We start from the raw sequence: 18,081 nt of genomic DNA, 5'->3' as shown, positions 1-18,081 counted from the left end.
GAGGCGTCCTCACAATCCCTCAGGAGCTGGCCCTGGGAGCACACTCAGGCAGGAGGCTCGCTCAACAACCCACCAGGCTGCATTTATCCAGGGAATTGTTCTGAGGGTCTCAGCTCTATGGAACAATAAACGAGCCAGTCTGATTTGCTCAGAAACCTTCCATCTCTCCTCAGGTTAGCTCCAAAGAGCTTGTCAGATCTCACCTGATCTGACAAAGGTCTGGCCACCCTCCCCAGCCCTCCTCCTTGTGTCTTTTTGGGGCCTACACATCAGGCCTGCAGCCAGCCAGTCACAGCCCACATACACCTATCCCAGGCTTCCTTCAAGTGTCCCTCAGGCACAGGACATGATCCGGCAGACCCTGGGGCCTTGCAGAATGTCCCCTGTATCTGCCATGACGCCCAGAAGTCTCCTCCACACGGCAGGCAGGGTGGTCTTCTGAGAGCACACAAAGATCCCACCAGCCCTGTCCCTCGAATCCCCTCACCAGCTTCAATGCCACAAGTGCCTCACCCCCTACCCTCAGTGTGCTCCTGATCACAGGCACATTTTGAGGATCAAATGAGGCAAGGGACCTCACAGGCCTGGCCTGCTGCCTCACACATACACTCGGATCACAGGAACAGTCGCTGTCATTCCCATTGCTGTGGGAAGGCTTCTCTTCTAAAGGACTGCCAGCCCTGCCCCCCACTCAATCCCCTGCAGCTGGGCTGGCACTCTGCACCCTGGAGGCATCAGAGAGACTAGGGGGCACAGGCCAGGTTTACGGGAATAGTGGGCTGAAGGGAGGTGACCCTGCAGGGCCAGCCCCACCAGGGATCTGTCCATGAGGCCTATCCGGATGCACTTTACAGCAATGCTGAAGAGCCCTTGGGAAACACATGGGTGGTTGAGGACTAAGCCACACCCAGCTACAAGGACAGAGACTAACCCTCCCATCCAGTGGGGGCAAAAGACCCTTAGGCAGGAAAAAGGAGGCAGGGTTTCACTGGGGTCCTTACCCCTGGCTTACAATATAATTATTTTCATTTCAAGAGGCAACAACTCAGAGGAAGAGATATGGGCCACCAGTGACAAAGTCATGCTAAAAATAATGGTGTGTTAATTTCTGCCCACCAGCTCTCAAGAAAAGTGCCATATCACAATTAGCAGCAAGATCAGGCACGGACACATTTCACCGGGACAAAACGGCCCAGCAGGACCTGGTCCTTACCAAGAACAGCTAAGCACGGGTTTGCTTAGACACTGACCACAGCTCCCTTTCCCCCGCCTCCTCCCCCTGTGAGTCCCTGCTTGTCCAGTGCAGCCCCGTAGGCAGGACACACACAGAAGCCTGACAAGGGGCCGAGTGGGGCTGAGGGAGTGAGGAAACACACAACCCAGTGACCTCAACAGCCCTCACCCCCTGACAAAAGAGTCAGGCCTACGCCACCCAGGACGGGGCCACCAGCCACAGATGCTGCTGAATGTGTAAGAAATGTGCTCATCACCCAAGTCACCCTGCCCAAAGATGCCAGCTGGAACAAAGCAAGGTTTAAAGATGTCACAAAAACACTGAAAACAGCCCAAGGGCTCATGACACTCCCATACGCAGCACTAAGATGGGTCAGGGGCACTCTTTCTAAAGACTGCGAGCTACCTGTCGCTGAAGGAGAAAAGCCAGCGTGTAAAAGTATAGAGCACGGACTACCCCTGGGAGAAGAAGGAAACCGTATTGACAGGGCACCTGCATCAGGTGGGAAGTGACTTATACGAGCAAAAAGCTGAAGAGAATGAAAATGTTCAGCTCTACTGGTATAAAAACAAAAACCTTCTGGGAGAGAGAAGTGGAGAGCTATGGAGAGCGCACCCGTGAAGGTATCCAGGTGCTCAGCCCGCATGGCGTACATGACAGCGCAGCTGGGGCACGGGCCTCCCCCCACGGCACTTCAGGCCACTGAGCTGGGAGCGGGTGCAGTGAGAGACTGGGGACAGTGCGCCACTGAAAATGGCCTACAGGTTAGTCAAGTCCCCAAGATCACCCACCAGGGACTCAAAACCTGGCCCCTGCAGGCCTCTCAGCAGTGTCCCCTCTTCCCAGACCAAGGAGATGGGCGGGCCACCACCGGCCAGAAGAGCAGCGAACCTGCACTATGGTTAATGGGGCAGCGCACACGTGTTCCCGTCCCCCTCCCAAGCCTCCTGCGAGCCAGCACAGGAAATAAGGCAACGATGGCCAAAAGAGACATTCCAAAGCTCTGCCAAGTGGCCCAGACTCCTTGCTATCCCCTCACAATGCTGGCACCCCCTTGCTCCAGCGGCTTCAGGCAGAGGCAGAACAGCGGCCTTCCTAGTGAGTGGCTCCCAAATCTGAACCCACGGGATTCCAATCAGAGCTTCCCACCCACACCCCCACGGAAGCGGCGGCAGCCCTGGGCCTGCTGTTCTTCATCTGTAAGCAGGGAGGACAAACCTTCCTGGAGCCACGGTGAGGATGAAGCTGGGTGTGTGCGGGGGTTCCCGGGGGAAAGGTCACGCCGTAGCCTATGTTTGCTGCCTACACGGTGTTTTCCAGTTTGAAACATCTGTCAAAATTTTGTGTTGATCAAGAAATCACAGAACAACCTAGTTTCTGTCTTCTCCTGAAGGGCTGCAGGATCTGGCCCCCAGGGCACGTGCTCTTGCACGACCACCAGCCGGAGGGAAGCCACAGATCCCTGGAGGGCCATGCTGCACCTGGTCCTTCCGCTGTCCTCGCTTCAGAGGACCGGCCAGTGCAGTGTGCACCCTACCTGTCTGCAGGGCCAGATCCGGGTTTTAGTGGGCCTTGAAGCTCATTCACTTTGGGGAATCCTTTTTTTTAATTAAAGATTTTATTTATTTATTTGAGACCAAGAGTGCAAGCAAGAGAACACAAGAGGGGAAGAAGTGGCAGAGGGAGAAGCTGACTCCCCACTGAGCAGGGATCCCAATGTGGGGCTTGATCCTAGGACCCCGAGATCATGACCGGAGTGGAAGGCAGACGCTTCACCGACTGAGCCACCCAGGCACCCCGGGGAATCCTCTTAAGAAAGAAAATTGTGTTTAACTATGAACACAAAATTAGGCACAGGTGAGGAGTCCTGAAGGCCAAGCGTCCTTAACATCACCAATCCAACACTGTCGTGTTTTGACTTTTAAAACCAAAAACCACATGCTTCCACATGACGGGACTCCAGCAAGGACTTCTACCCAAAGCCCCTTCTCTCCATTTTCCAACAAGAGACAGTAGAATCCAAGGACCGACTCCCTTTCTTCCTAGATGCTATGGGGTTAGGCTGTTACTATCAGTCCTGCCCCCACGAACTTCACTTCCAGACGTGACTGAGGTCAAAACAGGGTGACTCCGGGAGCAATCGAAAATGACAGCTGTCAATGGAGATGAGGGGCTGGCTCTGGGTCCCTACACCTGTGTATTTCAAAGCCCCTGATGTATGTGCCACGGGCAGCACTTAGGGCCAGCGCCCTACGGACAGCAAGCCCTCCAGTGTATTTCCAGCTGAGAATGATCAACTTGTTACATTCTGTGCTTTCATCACCAGAAGGTAAAGCCCATGATGTAAGAATCCTGTCTCTATTTACCGCAGTGCCTCTAGGGTCCTCTAGGTGCCGGTTGCCGGCACACAGGAGACCACATATACTGAAAGAGTGCTTTTTGGAGGAATTATGAGAATGATCACACAAGAACTATTCCTCTCCACTTAAAACAAAAGAAGCCAGGATTCGGAGGCGGGGAAGTCCCACCCAGAGACACATAGCTGAGCAACGCAGGGCCAAGCCTTGGACCTGAAGCTCTGAGGCTGCTCCCTGGCAGCTGGCAGCACCGGCCCAGAAGGCCGAAGCAGCGGGAGCGCAAGGTCACAGTCCGCCCTGACCTGGTGGAGCCGGTTCCACAAGCCACAAACATTCACCGGGTTTCTCAAAACTTCTCTCAGAACCTTGGAAAATAAACCTCCAAAGTCCTTCTCCTTAGAGACTGTACATTTGAACTCTTGCTTCTAATTCAGTAATAGTTCCCTGGGGCTCCTGGCTCTTTTCCTCCTTTGTCCTGCTGACAAAAGAGACATTCCAAAGCTCATTCCACAGTCATCACAAATGGCTGACACGTGTAGCATTCTGTTCCCAGGACAGCAGACAGGCGTCTTCTCCGCCGTCTTCTGAGCCACACTCACCTTCCACAGAGCACCTGTCAGGAGCCTCCTGCTGTGCCAGGCACGTCACACGTGTTCCACGCCAGAGACGGAACTTAGCACAGATGTCCCTGCTGGCATGTCATCGTCTCCCAGAAGCACCACTGGGGCTTAAACCCCACCGGAGAGGTATTAGAGTTGACGTGGTACAGATGGGAAACTGAGTCTCGGTGAGGTCAAGGAACTTGCTTCTGAAGGGACACAGAAATCCTGGCACTCCTTTGGGGAGCAGAGAAGGCAAAAATCTTCAACGATTCCTCTAAAGCCCATTTCTTAGGTGTTTCTTCCAGATCTCCAGCCCTCAAAAACTGGCACACTCCACTGCTATAGACACTTACACAGGGCCTCTGACTCCGCTCTGAGAGCCCTGGGGGAGAAGACGAGCCCACTCCACTGTCACGGAAACACAAAACACAAAACCGCACTCTACAAAGGCAGCCTCTGCGTGACAACCCCCCCCCCACACACACACACAGGAAATAGGAGGTGAGTCAGACACATACTGAGGGGTTGTCATTACTGTGACCAAAGAGGGGGCTCAAACTTCCTAGTTCCACACACGATTAAAAGTACCCAAGAGCCAGAAACACTTGGCGTCTCTCCTCCTTCAGTAAACGTTACCCAAGTAGCATCTGATACTAAAACGCCGATCCCTAAAACCAGAGGCGAAGGTCAACACGAAGGTGTGTAAAGAGCACGGGAAACCACCTGCATACACAGGAAAGCCCGGGAGCTCCTGGCCCACAGGAAGCCTCCTGGAGACATAGGACCACACCAGCTTAAACTGAGAAATACCAAAGACACAGCTCTGCCCCACCGCCGGGGGTGGGGGGATAGCTCAATCCTGCAAAAACCTACACACAGGCAAGAACCAAGCTCCAGTGACACCTCCATTTACAAAATCAGAAAGGCAAGACGGCAACCACAAACCTGTCCATTAAGAGGAACGCCGGGGAGACCGCCATGGTGTCAACAGTGGCCACGCAGCTCTGAAAGGCCAGCCCCAGAAGCGCGGACTCTCCCGGGCCACATTCCTGGGGCTGGGGCCACCGTCCTGGGGAGGCACCATTCGGGGCCCTGCTCCACAGTCTGGAAGGTTAAGGTACAGGGCCCGCCCGGGTGGCCCAGCTGGAAAGGCAGGGGTGGGGCGGGCAGGGTTCTGACTCCTAACTAGTCACAGGGAGGGAGGAGGGTAGGCGGTCTGGGAAGCAAAGCCCGTGTGACCGGGTTCCCTGGTTCCTGACACCCAGCTCGTCCCTCACATCTCTGCAGTGACCCAGAGCCACAGCCTGCCAGTCATGGTGGGCTAACTAGCCACGACACCAACAGCCGCTTCTTCTGACTGAGGACAAAAGCAGAATCCCACTGGGCACAAGGTGTCCCGAGTGCCAGACAGCACCCTTTGTGAAAAAGCAATCAGGTATGCAGGTAGGTCCCAAACGCTCTCACATAAATCCCTGGCACAAAGTTGCATAAGAACCCTCACTAAGGGGGCGCCTGCGTGGCTCAGTGGGTTAAAGCCTCTGCCTTCAGCTCAGGTCATGATCCCAGGGTTCTGGGATCGAGCCCCACATTGGGCTCTCTGCTCAGCAGGGAGCCTGCTTCCTTCTCTCTCTCTCTGCCTGCCTCTCTGCCTACTTGTAATTTCTGTCTGTCAAATAAATAAATAAAATCTTAAAAAAAAAAAAAAAAAAAAAAAAAACCAAAAAAAAGAACCCTCACTAAGGGTGCTCCCACCTTCATGACTTCAAGTACCGCGAGGCATAAAAAAAGGGACAAGATCTAACGAACAACTTCAAGGTCAGGAAAAATGACCTAATGTAAACCCACAAGAAGTTGCTCTAGGTCGGGCCTCCCTGGGGCGTCAGGAGGGCATCCCTCAGTCATGTGTCAACAATTAGTCCATGGTAAAACAATCCTCCCCGCGCCCGCCCGGGGGTGGGGGGTGGGGTGTGTGTGTGTGTGTGTGTGTGTGTGTGTGTGTGTGCAGGAAATGTTCAGGCACAGGAAATGTCTGACTACAGAGAGCCAGCAGGTGGCCAGCTCTGGCAGGAGGAGACGGTGAGGGCCAAAGAGAGAAATTCTTCCTTTTACAAATTTCTGTACTGCTTAAAAAAGAAAAGAGAAACAACAGCAGCAACAAATGAGCATGTATTATTTTCACTATCCAAAAGAAAAAAAAAACAAACAATCAAATGTGCGAGACACCACGGCACAGGAACGGGCTCTGGGATGGCAAACAACACCAAATGGCAAACAACCGGCCCCAGCGCAGCCAATGACGGACAGGTGCCAACTAACCCATGTCCTCTGGCAGCACGGATCCCAAAATGGGGAACCTGGACTGGAGGCAGCATCACCTGGGAAGAGGCAAGAAACACAGATTCTTGAGCCCTGCCCAGACCGACTGAATCAAACTTGGGGATAAGGCCAGCAGGCTCCGAATGAGCCCTCCGGGTGACTATGATGCTCACTCAGGTTTGAGAAGGACTGCTCTGACTAAAAATATTTTTTAAAAAATGATTTCACAGGGGAATTTTTAAAATACAGATAGACACACATACGCCCACAATTTTAAATGGTCCTTGCGGGGGCAACAAAAAGTCCTAGTTGAATACATTTTTCGTGGTGAATAATGCCTACAACTGTTTTTATTGAATGATCTACTATATTTCCTTGGGGGGCTGAGGGGAGGAATAAGAGGTTTGTTCTCTGAGTTTGTGTACTTCTTCCTTAAAGATCTGGAAGAATTCACTAGTGAAGCCATTTGGAACTCAGTATTCTTTTTTTTTTTTTTTTTAAGATTTTATTTATTTATTTGACAGACAGAGATCTCAAGTAGGCAGAGAGGCAGGCAGAGAGAGAAGAGGAAGCAGGCTCCCTGTGGAGAAGAGAGCCCAATGCAATGCGGGGGCTCGATCCCAGGACCCTGGGATCATGACCTGAGCCAAAGGCAGAGGATTTAACCCACTGAGCCACCCAGGCGCCCCTGGACCTGAGTATTCTTTGTGGGTTTTTAAAATACAGATATTTTTGGATTTTTTTTTTTTTTTTTTTTTTTTTTTTGCTGACGTACAGTGGAGAAACCCACATACGGCAGGTTGAGGAACTATTTGGAGGGACGCAGGCACATGAAGCTATAGGTGGCTAGTGCAGGACAGCGCGGCGTGAGGAGAGTGACAGGGAGAAGGGCCAGAGGGCTTGCCTGCTCTATCCTGGCTTCACTCCCCCACCTGGACCTGCTGCTGCACCAGACCATGTCTCTTCAGCAGCACAGCAGGAATTTGTAAGTGCATGAATTTAGTCAGAACAGTCCTTTATTCGAGAGGCAGAGGCAGAGACAGTTGACAGAGATAGCAAGAGAGAGGACGGAGGAGCAGGGAGGAGAGAAGCAGGCTCCCTGCTGAGCAGGCAGCCTTATGCAGGACTCCAGCCCAGGACCCAGAGATCATGACCTGAGCGGAAGGAAGAGGCTTAACCCACTGAGCCACCCAGGCGCCCCTCCTGTGAAGCCTTTTTATTATTTTTTAAGTTCATGTACAACAGCGGTGCCTGAGTGGCTCAGTAGGTTAAACACATGACTCTTGACCTCAGGGTCATGATTTCAAGCCCTGAGTTGGGGTCCAAGATGGGCATGGAGCCTACCTTTAAAGAGTAAAAAATAGGGACACCTGGGTGGCTCAGTGGGTTAAGGATCTGCCTTGGGTTCAGGTCATGATCTCAGGGTCCCGGGATCCAGCTCTGCATTGGGCTCTCTGCTCAGCAGGGAGGCTGCTTCCCCCTCTCTCTCTGCCTGCCTCTCTGCCTACTTGTGAGCGCTCTCTCTCTCTCTCTCTGTGTCAAATAAAATCTTTTTTAAAAACAGAGTAAAAAATACATACACAAGTAAATAAAATTCATATACAATAAAACTGAGTCTTTTGGTGTTTGGTTCTGTAAGCTGTAACATATCGGTAGGATCATTCAACCTCAGAGAAAAATCTTACAGAAACTTTGAGAAACAGAAAGCAGAATACTCAACCCATTTTAGAAAACCAGCATAATCCTGATACCAAAACCTAAGGAAAATTACAGATCATGTGCTTATAAATATGGACAGAAATTCATAAAATACGACCAAACCAACCCAACAATAGGTATAAAAGAATGATGTAACACAAACAATTTGGCGGTTTTTTGTAAGAATACAAAGTTAGTTAACATTAAGAAAAATACACTGTTATTTACTATGCAAAATAAAGGAGAAAACACATGCAACGTCAACAGATGTAGGAAAAAAAAGCATTTGATAAAATGCAACACAGTCATGATTTTTTTTTTAAATCACAGAACCAGGAATCAAAGGGAACTTCCTTAATCTGATAACAGATATCTCACAAAAAGTAAGGTGTCTCATAAGAGGGAACCTACGGCAAACACCACAGCCAATGGGGAAATGGTAAATCTCTCCCAGAGACCAGGAGCCAGACAAGGGTCTCTGCCCACACCACTTCAGAGCAGCACTGTCTGGGAGTTCCTGGCCATGCAGTAAGGCGAGAAAACGAAATGAAAGGTGTAACAAATGGAGGAAGTAAAGCTCATTCACAGACAACATATCTTCTATAAAGAAAATCCAAAGAAACCAAAGATAAACTATTAGAATAACTGAATTTATTAGCAAGATTACAGGATTCAAGTTCTCTACACAATGTAACTGCATTTCCAGCAAACATTTACAGAATGGCATCTATAAAACCATCAGAAATTAACAATTACCGTGGAATAAGTTATAATGAAAGACACATAAGACCTTACATTAAAAACTAAAAAATATTGTGGAGAAATTATAGAAAACCTAAATAAATGGAAGAAATACCACATTCAGAGATCAGAAGTCTTCATATAGTAAAAAATGATCAAAGGATTCAATGTAATTGCAAAGAAAACCACAGATGTTTTTGTGGTAATTGCCAAGCTGATTTTAAAATTTAGATGGAGGGGCACCTGGGTAGTTCAGTCATTAGGCATCTGCCTTCAGCTCAGGTTGTGATCCCAGGGTCCTGGGATTGGCCCCACATCAGGCTTCCTGCTCAGTGGGGAGCATGCTTCTCCCTCTCCCTCTCCCCCTGGTTGTGTTCTCTCTCTCGTTTTTTCTCTGTCAAATAAATAAAATCTTAGAATAGAATAGAATAAATTTTTAAAATAAAATAAAATAATTTTAAAAAATAAAATTTATATGGATATGAAAGTACCTAGAATAGTCTAAATAATCCTAAAGAAGAACAAAGAAATAGAAGGGCTTACTCTATGAGATACCAAGACCTATCATATAAGCTATTATTGGTGAAAAATGGAACATATATGGTCACCTGATTTATTTCAAAGGTTCAGTGAGCAGGATGGTCTTCACAGTAAATAAACATGGACCAAGACCTCACACCATACAGAAAATTAATTCCAATGGGTCAGGGATATAGTTGGCAAAATAAAGCTTCTGGAAGAGAATGAAGAATTTCTTAAACAGGATACAAAAGGCACTAACCATAAAAAAAAGATTCTAAAAAACTAAAATTCATTACAGCTAAGAACTTCTGTTCATTCGGAAAACAAAAAACACTGAGATAGTGAAAAGACAAGCCATAGTGTCGTATATATTTGCAGTATGCCCATCTCACAAAGGCGCCTCCTCCTGAGTACACGAAGGGTGCCCACAAGTCAGTGAGACAACCACAAACACTCCACCAGATTCCACATGGTCAGTATAATTTGAAAAAATGCACCAAATCATTAGCCATCAGGGAAATGCAAATGAAAACCCAATAGCCTTTACTCCATCTAGCACCGGAATGGCAAAAACAAAAAGCTAGCGGATTTTGGAGAGGACCCTGCACCCAGAATGCCCACCTGGCGCTAGAAGTCTGTACAACCACGCTGCCCACAGTGCCCAGTGCACTGGAAACCACCCGTAGCCACGACTGACACAGACTGATGGTGGGAGCCCCCCACCCCCGGGACCCATGCTCCACAACACGTGTGCGAGAGGACTGTGATGCACGTTCTCCCAAGTTCTCAAAACCGAAAACAAGTCACGTGTTCCCCCATGGAGAAAACACGCTGGTCTATGTGTACATCTGAAACACACATGATGAAAGCAAACGAATACTGCCGTCCAGCAGCCACCAGGTCAATGTCCTGGAAGGGGAGCAAAGCAAGCCAGACACAAAAGGCCATGCTGTAGGACTCCAGCTACCTAAAGCTTAAAAAATCACACTGATCTACGGTGACAGAAGTCAGAACAGTGGTCGCCCTAGCAGAGTGAGGTCCTGACAGGGATGGCATGGGACAGCGACTGCTGGGGTGTGGGCAACACTCTCCACGGGGCCAGCGTGTGATTGTGCTTCCTCTGTACACACGACTTTGCGTTCCCTCTGGTCACCAGCAGCTCAGCTCAACCACTCCTGTGGCCTCTCCAGTGGACAAGCCCGTCCCCACCATGTCTGTCCTTGGGGCTCGGCACCTGTACATCATTTTGGGCAGAGGCCTGGAGAATCCTAGTTCAGGGATCACTTCCCACTGCGCGTGGGGGTGGGGGGGTGGGGGGGTGGGGGGGGTGGGCGGGGAAGGCACGGCCTCCTGGGCCTTTGTATCCCCAGGGCCTGGCATCGAATCTGGATGGTAGACACCTAACGTAACATTAACTAAGCCTGGCCAGCATGAAACTGTGCCTCTCACCACTAAGTCAGCGAGCCCAAAACAAGCCCCAGGGCTCTCCTGCGTCACCACAGCCTCCTTGAGACCTCCTTCAAATGCTCTCCAACCCTCAAACAGAAGCAGAAGTGACACGGGGCGCATTCTGGGGCGCATTCTCTAGCGTCAGCTTAGGAGAGAAAAGGCAGGGCGAAAATGCCTGTAAGGGGGAAACTACAAATTTATTCTTAATCTCCGAATGTAAAGGAAAACAAGGAAAGAAGACTTGCTGGTTAAGGAAGGCCTGGAAGCATCACAAAGCAAGAGCCCACTGGGGACTGGAGACAGGTGAAAGGTGGCATGAATGACTAGTTCCTTCCTGTTTTAGGAACCTGAAGGAGTAAAATCTGACCTAAGGCACAGTGTGCGGGGGGATTTAGTGTCCGCCCGGGCTCAAGGGACAGCTTCATGGCGAGCTGCCTGCCTGACTGTAAGAAACGAACCACCTCTCCCTTTCCCACGTGTGGAACAGAGTCCCCGCCCCTCAGTGAGGTTTGGGACAGGAAAGTGTGCTCATTAATCCCACCAGCAGCAATTCATTCACCACACAGGGCCAACTATCTCACCTCATCTAACCCTAATCCCATGTACACACACTGGTTTCTTTCATTTGACAAGTATGGGTGCGGCACCCACTATACCCCGGGCACCAAAGACACGGACTGCAGTCACCTGATGACCAGACACAGGACTTCGCCCCCAAGAGGCTCACACGGTCTTCCTTATCTTAACAGATGGGGAATTCAGAGCCATCCCCTTGCCTACGGTCACCAGACAGACCACAAGGCTTGGATTCTACCTGAGATCTCTACCTTCTACTGGCGGTTCTCAGTCCTCACTGCACGCAGAACGACCTGGGGAGCTTCGAAAAAAATTCCTAGTGCCCAAGTCTCACCCCACTCATCTCTGAGGGTGGGGCCTGAACGCTAATTTCTTTTTTCGGTTTTCCGGACAATTCTATTGTGCAGCAAAAGTGGCGAGAACTTTGCTCTATAATTAATAAATGTTTCTCTTCCTTGTTTCTTCAGCTGATACTTTAACCTATATGAATTTGAGATTAACTCCTTTCCAGCAGCTTCCGTGAACAGCGCATTACTACCTTTTAGATATTGCTTTAAACTACTTCAACAACCGTACTCACTAAAGCAAAACCACACTGTGAACACCTGCCTTACAGTGTGAGTTCTTCTAGTATCTTGCTGTCTTTTTCCATTGATCAGGCAGTGGGAGACTCCTAACCCAGGAGTATGCCCTCTCCCTCCATGCAGCAAATCTAGACCATGCTCCATGAAGCCAGCAGATCCCTGTTTTCTCGAATACAGAACATGCGTAGCACAGAGCGCGGCACGAAGCAGGCCAGCCCTGTGTGGATTTAAAAAGCCACTTACACGCGGGTCTAGGAAGGAGTCCACGCTGCATAAGTGCACAGAACAAGCATGTCCAGCTAATCTGCCAGTGCCGATCAGGAACCTGAGCGGGGCAGGAGCTGGGGATCAGGGACGACTCACATTCAGACCCTGCCCTTGAGGGGCTCGTGGTAACCCCGAGATGTACAAAGCTAGACTAGACTATAGTAAGGCCACAGGAGGGTAGGCCCGGCGAGAGAGCCCCTGGAGGAGGTCCCCTCTGTCCTGGGGATGCCAGGAAGGCTGCAGAAAAGAGGTGTCAGTGAGAACAGGCCTTAAACACGTGCAGAAATAGGCCAAGGCAACATGGGGCAGAGGGGAAGGGGGCATCTCAGGCAAAGGCAGGGAAGTGTGACCCAGCAATGCTGGGCTCAGGGTCAGTCTCATGAGCGCAAGCAAGGGCCCAGCAGGAGAAGAGAAAACCACAGGCATCTCTTCGTTGTGCAGACCAGAGTCCTCATAAGGACATATCCCCCCAAAAGCCGTTCACGGTAACCTGTGGCCGGAGCTACGACAAACTCTTAACAGTCCCTCAGCCTCATTCATAAAACAGAGGCCGGATTTTTCACTGCCAGTAAAATCACACCATGGTCACACAGCTCCAGCGGCTTCACCATCCACGCTCACGGGAGGGCAGACCAGCGGTCGGGACGTGGTCATGGAAGCAGGAAGTGGGACGGTAGTCACCTGGAACCCTGTCCCAGGAGATCATGGGAATGGTGGATAATGCATGCTGACTTGCACACAGGTAATTTTATCATCTAAAAGCAGGAACAAAATCTACTTCCTTACTGTTGGATCAGTAAATGATTCACAGGACAGAATACCACAAGGCCATTAATAAATGGGTGAACAAGGTCTAATTACATGCAGAAATGTCTTCTAGACGTGAAAAGGATGGTACCAAACTACAAAACACACAGTTTTAAGTTTAAAATTCATAAAAAGTTTTTAAGGAAATACAGCAAGAGGGAAAAATCGGTAGTAGGTATAAAAGTGGAAAGGACAAAAACAGAATGATGAACATAAAAAACCAAAATGTTCCTGTGTACTTTTAAACAAAGAGAAGCATTAAGAAAACACATGTTAGGGGCACCTGGGTGGCTCAGTGGGTTAAAGCCTCTGCCTTCGGCTCAGGTCATGATCCCAGGGTCCTGGGATTGAGCACCACATCGGGCTCTCGGCTCCACAGGGAGCCTGCTTCCTCCTCTCTCTCTGCCTGCCTCTCTGCCTACTTGTAATTTCTCTCTGTCAAATAAATAAAATATTAAAAAAAAAAACACATGTTAAAAAAAATTATTGTCCTAAGGAAAAAAACCCATAACAAAACACATCAAAGATCTCAGTAAAAAAAATTAAATTAAAATTAAAATTAAAAACTCAGAAGAACATTCCAGCTTTGCAGATAGCACAGGTATGGAGGCAGTACATGGGACCCAAAAGCTATAGAAGCTGGGTGACCCGGCATGGCAGACCAAACTGCTGAGGAGAGACTTCTCTCTGCATCTAGAACAGTAATAAAATTGAAAAGGAAAATATTCAGGTTTTAAAGTATGCCAAATTTACAACTTCTTAAAATGTATAGTCTACCTATGGTTCACTTCAGATTTATTTACTGAACATCTAATAAGGTTCTGCACCGGCTAGGAAAACAAGGAGTAAGATGTGGCCCTTGCCTTCAAGAAGCTCACAGTCCAGGGATGGGAAGGGTGTCCATACTGTGTCAGAAGTCCAGGGGCTGCGGGATCCAAATGAAGGCCCTGGAAGGGGTTGCAGAGATCACAGAAGGCCTCCCAGAGGAGGTGACACTTAAGTGAAATCCTAAAGGACAAACAGGAGTTTGCCAGGCAGAGGCAACAAAATGGGCTGAGGTACAGAGACAAGACACAGGTTCGGAGAACTTCAAGTATGGCTAGAACACAAATTGAACTGGAAGTCTGAGGGGTGCAGGGGTGGATCCAGAATGTTTCTTGCGCCACACCACAGTTTGGAATCCCACCCACAACTGGTGGGGTCCATTTAGGCAAGAGAATAACAATGCATTCACCTCATCAACTCCAAGCATTTAATCCTAGTGAAGGAGAGAGAGGAAGGGGGCTTGGAAAAAAAACAATGACCCCCAAAAGGGCCCAGGCTCCCGGCCGGCTATTGCTAAGCCCATCTCCTCCCGGTGCTGGGCACTGGTCTCACCTCCCGACCTCCCTTTCAGGTGGGCTTCACATAACCAAGTTCCAACCAATAAAGTGCCAGCTGGGTCCTGAAACTGCACCCCCACCAGCCCCTTCCTGGCTTGACGCAGGGAAGCCCACAGAACTCAGGGAGCAATCTCCAGAGCCACCAGATGGCAAGACCCTGGGAAAGCACCAACCGCAAATGAACTTCCATCCACCTGGGCCACCACGCAGGTGTCAAGTTTGTTACAGCAGCTGACATTCACAGGAGTAAACGTATATTCATGGATCTTCCCCACCAACTGGGACCACCACTCAATTTCTTCTGCTTTAAAAATACCTGTTTTCCAAACTGAGGGTTTTGAAGGGGCGGGGGTGGGAGGTTGGGGGAACCAGGTGGTGGGTAATAAGGATGGCACGTATTGCATGGAGCACTGGGTGTTGTGAAAAAACAATGAATACTGTTATGCTGAAAAATAAATAAATAAATAAATAAAAATACCTGTTTTCGAAGGAAGTTCTAAAAGGAATAAAACCTGCTCGTTCTGAGCTAGACCCCTTAGGAGCTAGGAGAAGGGCTGACCCAGCAAGCCGGTGTCCTCGTCCACCTGGCCTCTCAGTCCCCCCACCCCTACTCCAAGGCCAGGCCCCTTCCACCTCTGCACCACTTTGCCCAGATCTCCCTTTCTGGAGGGAGATGGGTCTCACATGCAAATCTGAAACCTGAAAGAAATTAGGACTAAAATTCAAACCTAGTTTTCCAAGTCCTGCAGACATGTACTATTTCCGTAACACTGTGCACACAGAGCCTGGATTTGAAAAGCCTCTAGCTGGAAGCAAAGGGGAATTAACAGGAAAACGGGATGTTGCAGGCCCAGAACGGCTATTAGGCAAATCTGGATGACTCATCACTCTCCCATTTACAGAACCTTACACGAATCCTGAGACAAACCACAACTACTCACAACAAAGAATCAGCAAAACTGAAATCAAAACAACTCTCAGTTACAAACTCAGCTCACTTAACAGCAACAGGAACTAGCAGACTGGATGTGGCAATCTGGTAGTCCTTGCGCACACAAAAAATACAGAGGGCATAAGAGAATTTGATGTTCCCTATGCCAAATATTCAGGGTCCTCCAAACAAGATAAATCCATAAACACTTTAGAATGGGCGCTGATGGATAGAACATAGAGCAGGACAGCTTTAATTGCTCGGGTGTTCTGTGAACATTTTCTTAAGCAGGCAAAGGGAATGTGCGAACAGGAAGCAGCCGGTGGTAAGAGAACCGCTTTGTAGGAACGGGGCAGCCTGTGGGTTTCTCCGAACCCCACAAACTGCCATGCCGTCACAGTGTCCTGCGTTTCCTGCTGATCCCCCCACTCCCAGGCTGACCATAACCTCACCACAGACAGAAAGAAGAGAGACTGGAAAGTCTCTAAACACAGAAATCTGGGACTTCCCATAAAGACCCAGTGTGTGATTTCCCAATAGTGCCAGCTCATGGAGGGTGGCACACATACACGGAAAGCCGGATGGCTCTCGCATGGAACAAATACATCCTCCTTTCGTCCACTACCCAAAACTATCTTGCTTACAGGTATGAAAGTTTTTTTCTTAAGATTTTATTTATTTATTTGACAGACAAATCACAAATGGGGAGAGGCAGAGGGAGAGAGAGAAGCAGGCCTCCTGCTGAGCAGAGAGCCAGAGGTGTGGCTCGATTCCAGAACCCTGGGATCATGACCTCAGCCAAAGGCAGACACCCAACCAAATGAGCCTTCCAGGTGCCCCTGAAATTCCTTTTTTAAAAAATATTTACCTAAGAGAGAGAGAGAGAGTGGATGACTTAAGGAGACTCCGCGCCAAGCAGGGAGCCTGACATAGGGCTCCAACTAACAGCCCTGAGATCATGACCTCAGTCGGACGCTTAACCGATTGAGCCACCCAAGCGCCTCATGGCTGTGAGATTTCTAAGGACAGCGCAGCTCCCAGAAGCCAGGCAGAAGCACTGCAGAGAAATCAGTGTAGCCCGCGAGGTCCACCAGGACACGATCTGGCTCCTGAACAGGATGGGTAAGCAGATGTGTAGGCCAGCGAAGTCCCTTCCTGGTTCAGTCCACGCCACTCTTGAACGTCATCGCCTTGATGCACCACAGCAAAGGTGCCTGCCCGCCCCACCTGAGACAAATGGGGATTTCAAGGTCTGCATCCAACAAAAAGTGGCTGAACTTGAAAGGTTTCTTCCTCAAACAGAAGTTTCCTAACCCCCCAAGGGAAGGACAACAGATCATCAGACTCAACCTGGAACACAGAACTTGTTCGAGTTCCCTGAAGTTCAACAGGCGGTCTTGAGCTGGCGGAATCATGGGAAAGCCAGCATGTGGCCCACTCTGACCCGTCACCAATCAATCACTGAGGAAGTCAAGCCCTTTCACCCTTTGGGATGAAACCAAGGTTCAGGAGAACACAGCTGGGTGCCCAGAACCCGACACGACAGGCAGAACAGATACTCCCGTCTCTGGCTCTGAGACAGCACTCCCCGAACGCCCTCTGGGTTCTCGGTCTCTGGGCTGGAGGCACCGCAGGGCAAGTCCGAGGTGCTCACCCCTCCACCTCCCCTGCATGCAGCTCCCCAGATGCTAGAATGTGCCCCAGAGCTCAGGGGCAGTGTTGGACAGGACCTTGAGTGAGATCCCCAACACCCTGCAAGGCAGCTGCTGTCCCCTGGCCAGAACAGAGGGCAGGTCGGCCCTCCTCCCACCCCAGCAGCCTTCCCAGCAGCAGGCCACCTCCCCTCAGCCTCTGTCTTCCCCCAGGGGTCCTAGCCTCCGGTGCTTTCTGCTGCAGGCTTCCCTGGGCTCCATTCACTTCCCTCCAGATTCGCTTCTTTCACAAGAACAAAGGCTAAAAGTAAAGTGCCAGCTCCTCACCTAGACCAACCAGACTAGTGCTGAACAACGGAGCTTCCCACGGGGATGGAAAAGCCCCAGAATGTAGCTCAGGCAGCTGCAGAGTCAGAGTGCTAACTTCAATCCAGTCTCAACTGCTTCGTGTGGCTAGTGGCAGGCACACCGGACAGCTCAGGTGACAACCGTGCCCCAATGTAAGACCCCAGATGATAGAAGAGGCAAGACAAAGTGCAGGCAAGGTACCATGGGACCACAGACCTGAACCTGCCGGTTTCTGCTTCTCACAGAGGTTGGGCTCCCCCGCATTACTCGTACCTCTCCAGACACCCTGCGGTTTATCTCTCCCCGGCACTGGCACCGAAAGCCTGAGCTGGAGCATCTCTTGCAGCTGTGGACCCACACCAGACTACAAGGGACATCTGTTACATTTACTGGGGGGGACAGGGCTAATGGCGGCCGCGTCCTCAGCACTAGGTCCTGGGGAGGTGTTCACCAAGGACATGGAAGCCGTCTCCACTCACCCATCTGATAAACGTTTACTGAATTCCATCTAGCTGTGAGTGAGGGGGTATGATGCAGGCCCTCAAGGGGCACCCACCAATGGCACCGAACAAGGGGGGCTGCTTGGGCTGGGAGCTAGGGACTCCACTCTGCTGG

The 18,081-nt window shown here is 50.1% G+C and overlaps 1 protein-coding gene across 4 annotated transcripts in view; it reads right to left on the bottom strand.

Annotated features, from left to right (window-relative positions):
• Window positions 1–18,081, bottom strand: part of TBC1D14 (TBC1 domain family member 14) — a 104,953-nt gene that overhangs the window by 61,434 nt on the left and 25,438 nt on the right. The window contains exon 1 of one of the 4 annotated variants that reach the window (XM_045988388.1): window positions 5,139–5,301. The exons of the other annotated variants lie outside the window; for them this stretch is intronic. Within the exon in view, the coding sequence (XP_045844344.1) occupies window positions 5,139–5,173 (35 nt within the window). The 5' untranslated portion in view covers window positions 5,174–5,301. Of the gene's footprint in view, window positions 1–5,138; window positions 5,302–18,081 lie in introns of those variants that run through there. 4 annotated transcript variants of the gene reach the window in all.

Source organism: Meles meles, chromosome 2 (genome assembly GCF_922984935.1).
Source record: "Meles meles chromosome 2, mMelMel3.1 paternal haplotype, whole genome shotgun sequence".
Classification (NCBI taxonomy): domain Eukaryota; kingdom Metazoa; phylum Chordata; class Mammalia; order Carnivora; family Mustelidae; genus Meles; species Meles meles.
The sequence above is the reverse complement of the archived record's forward strand: the minus strand, read 5'-3'. Positions and strand labels throughout refer to the sequence as shown.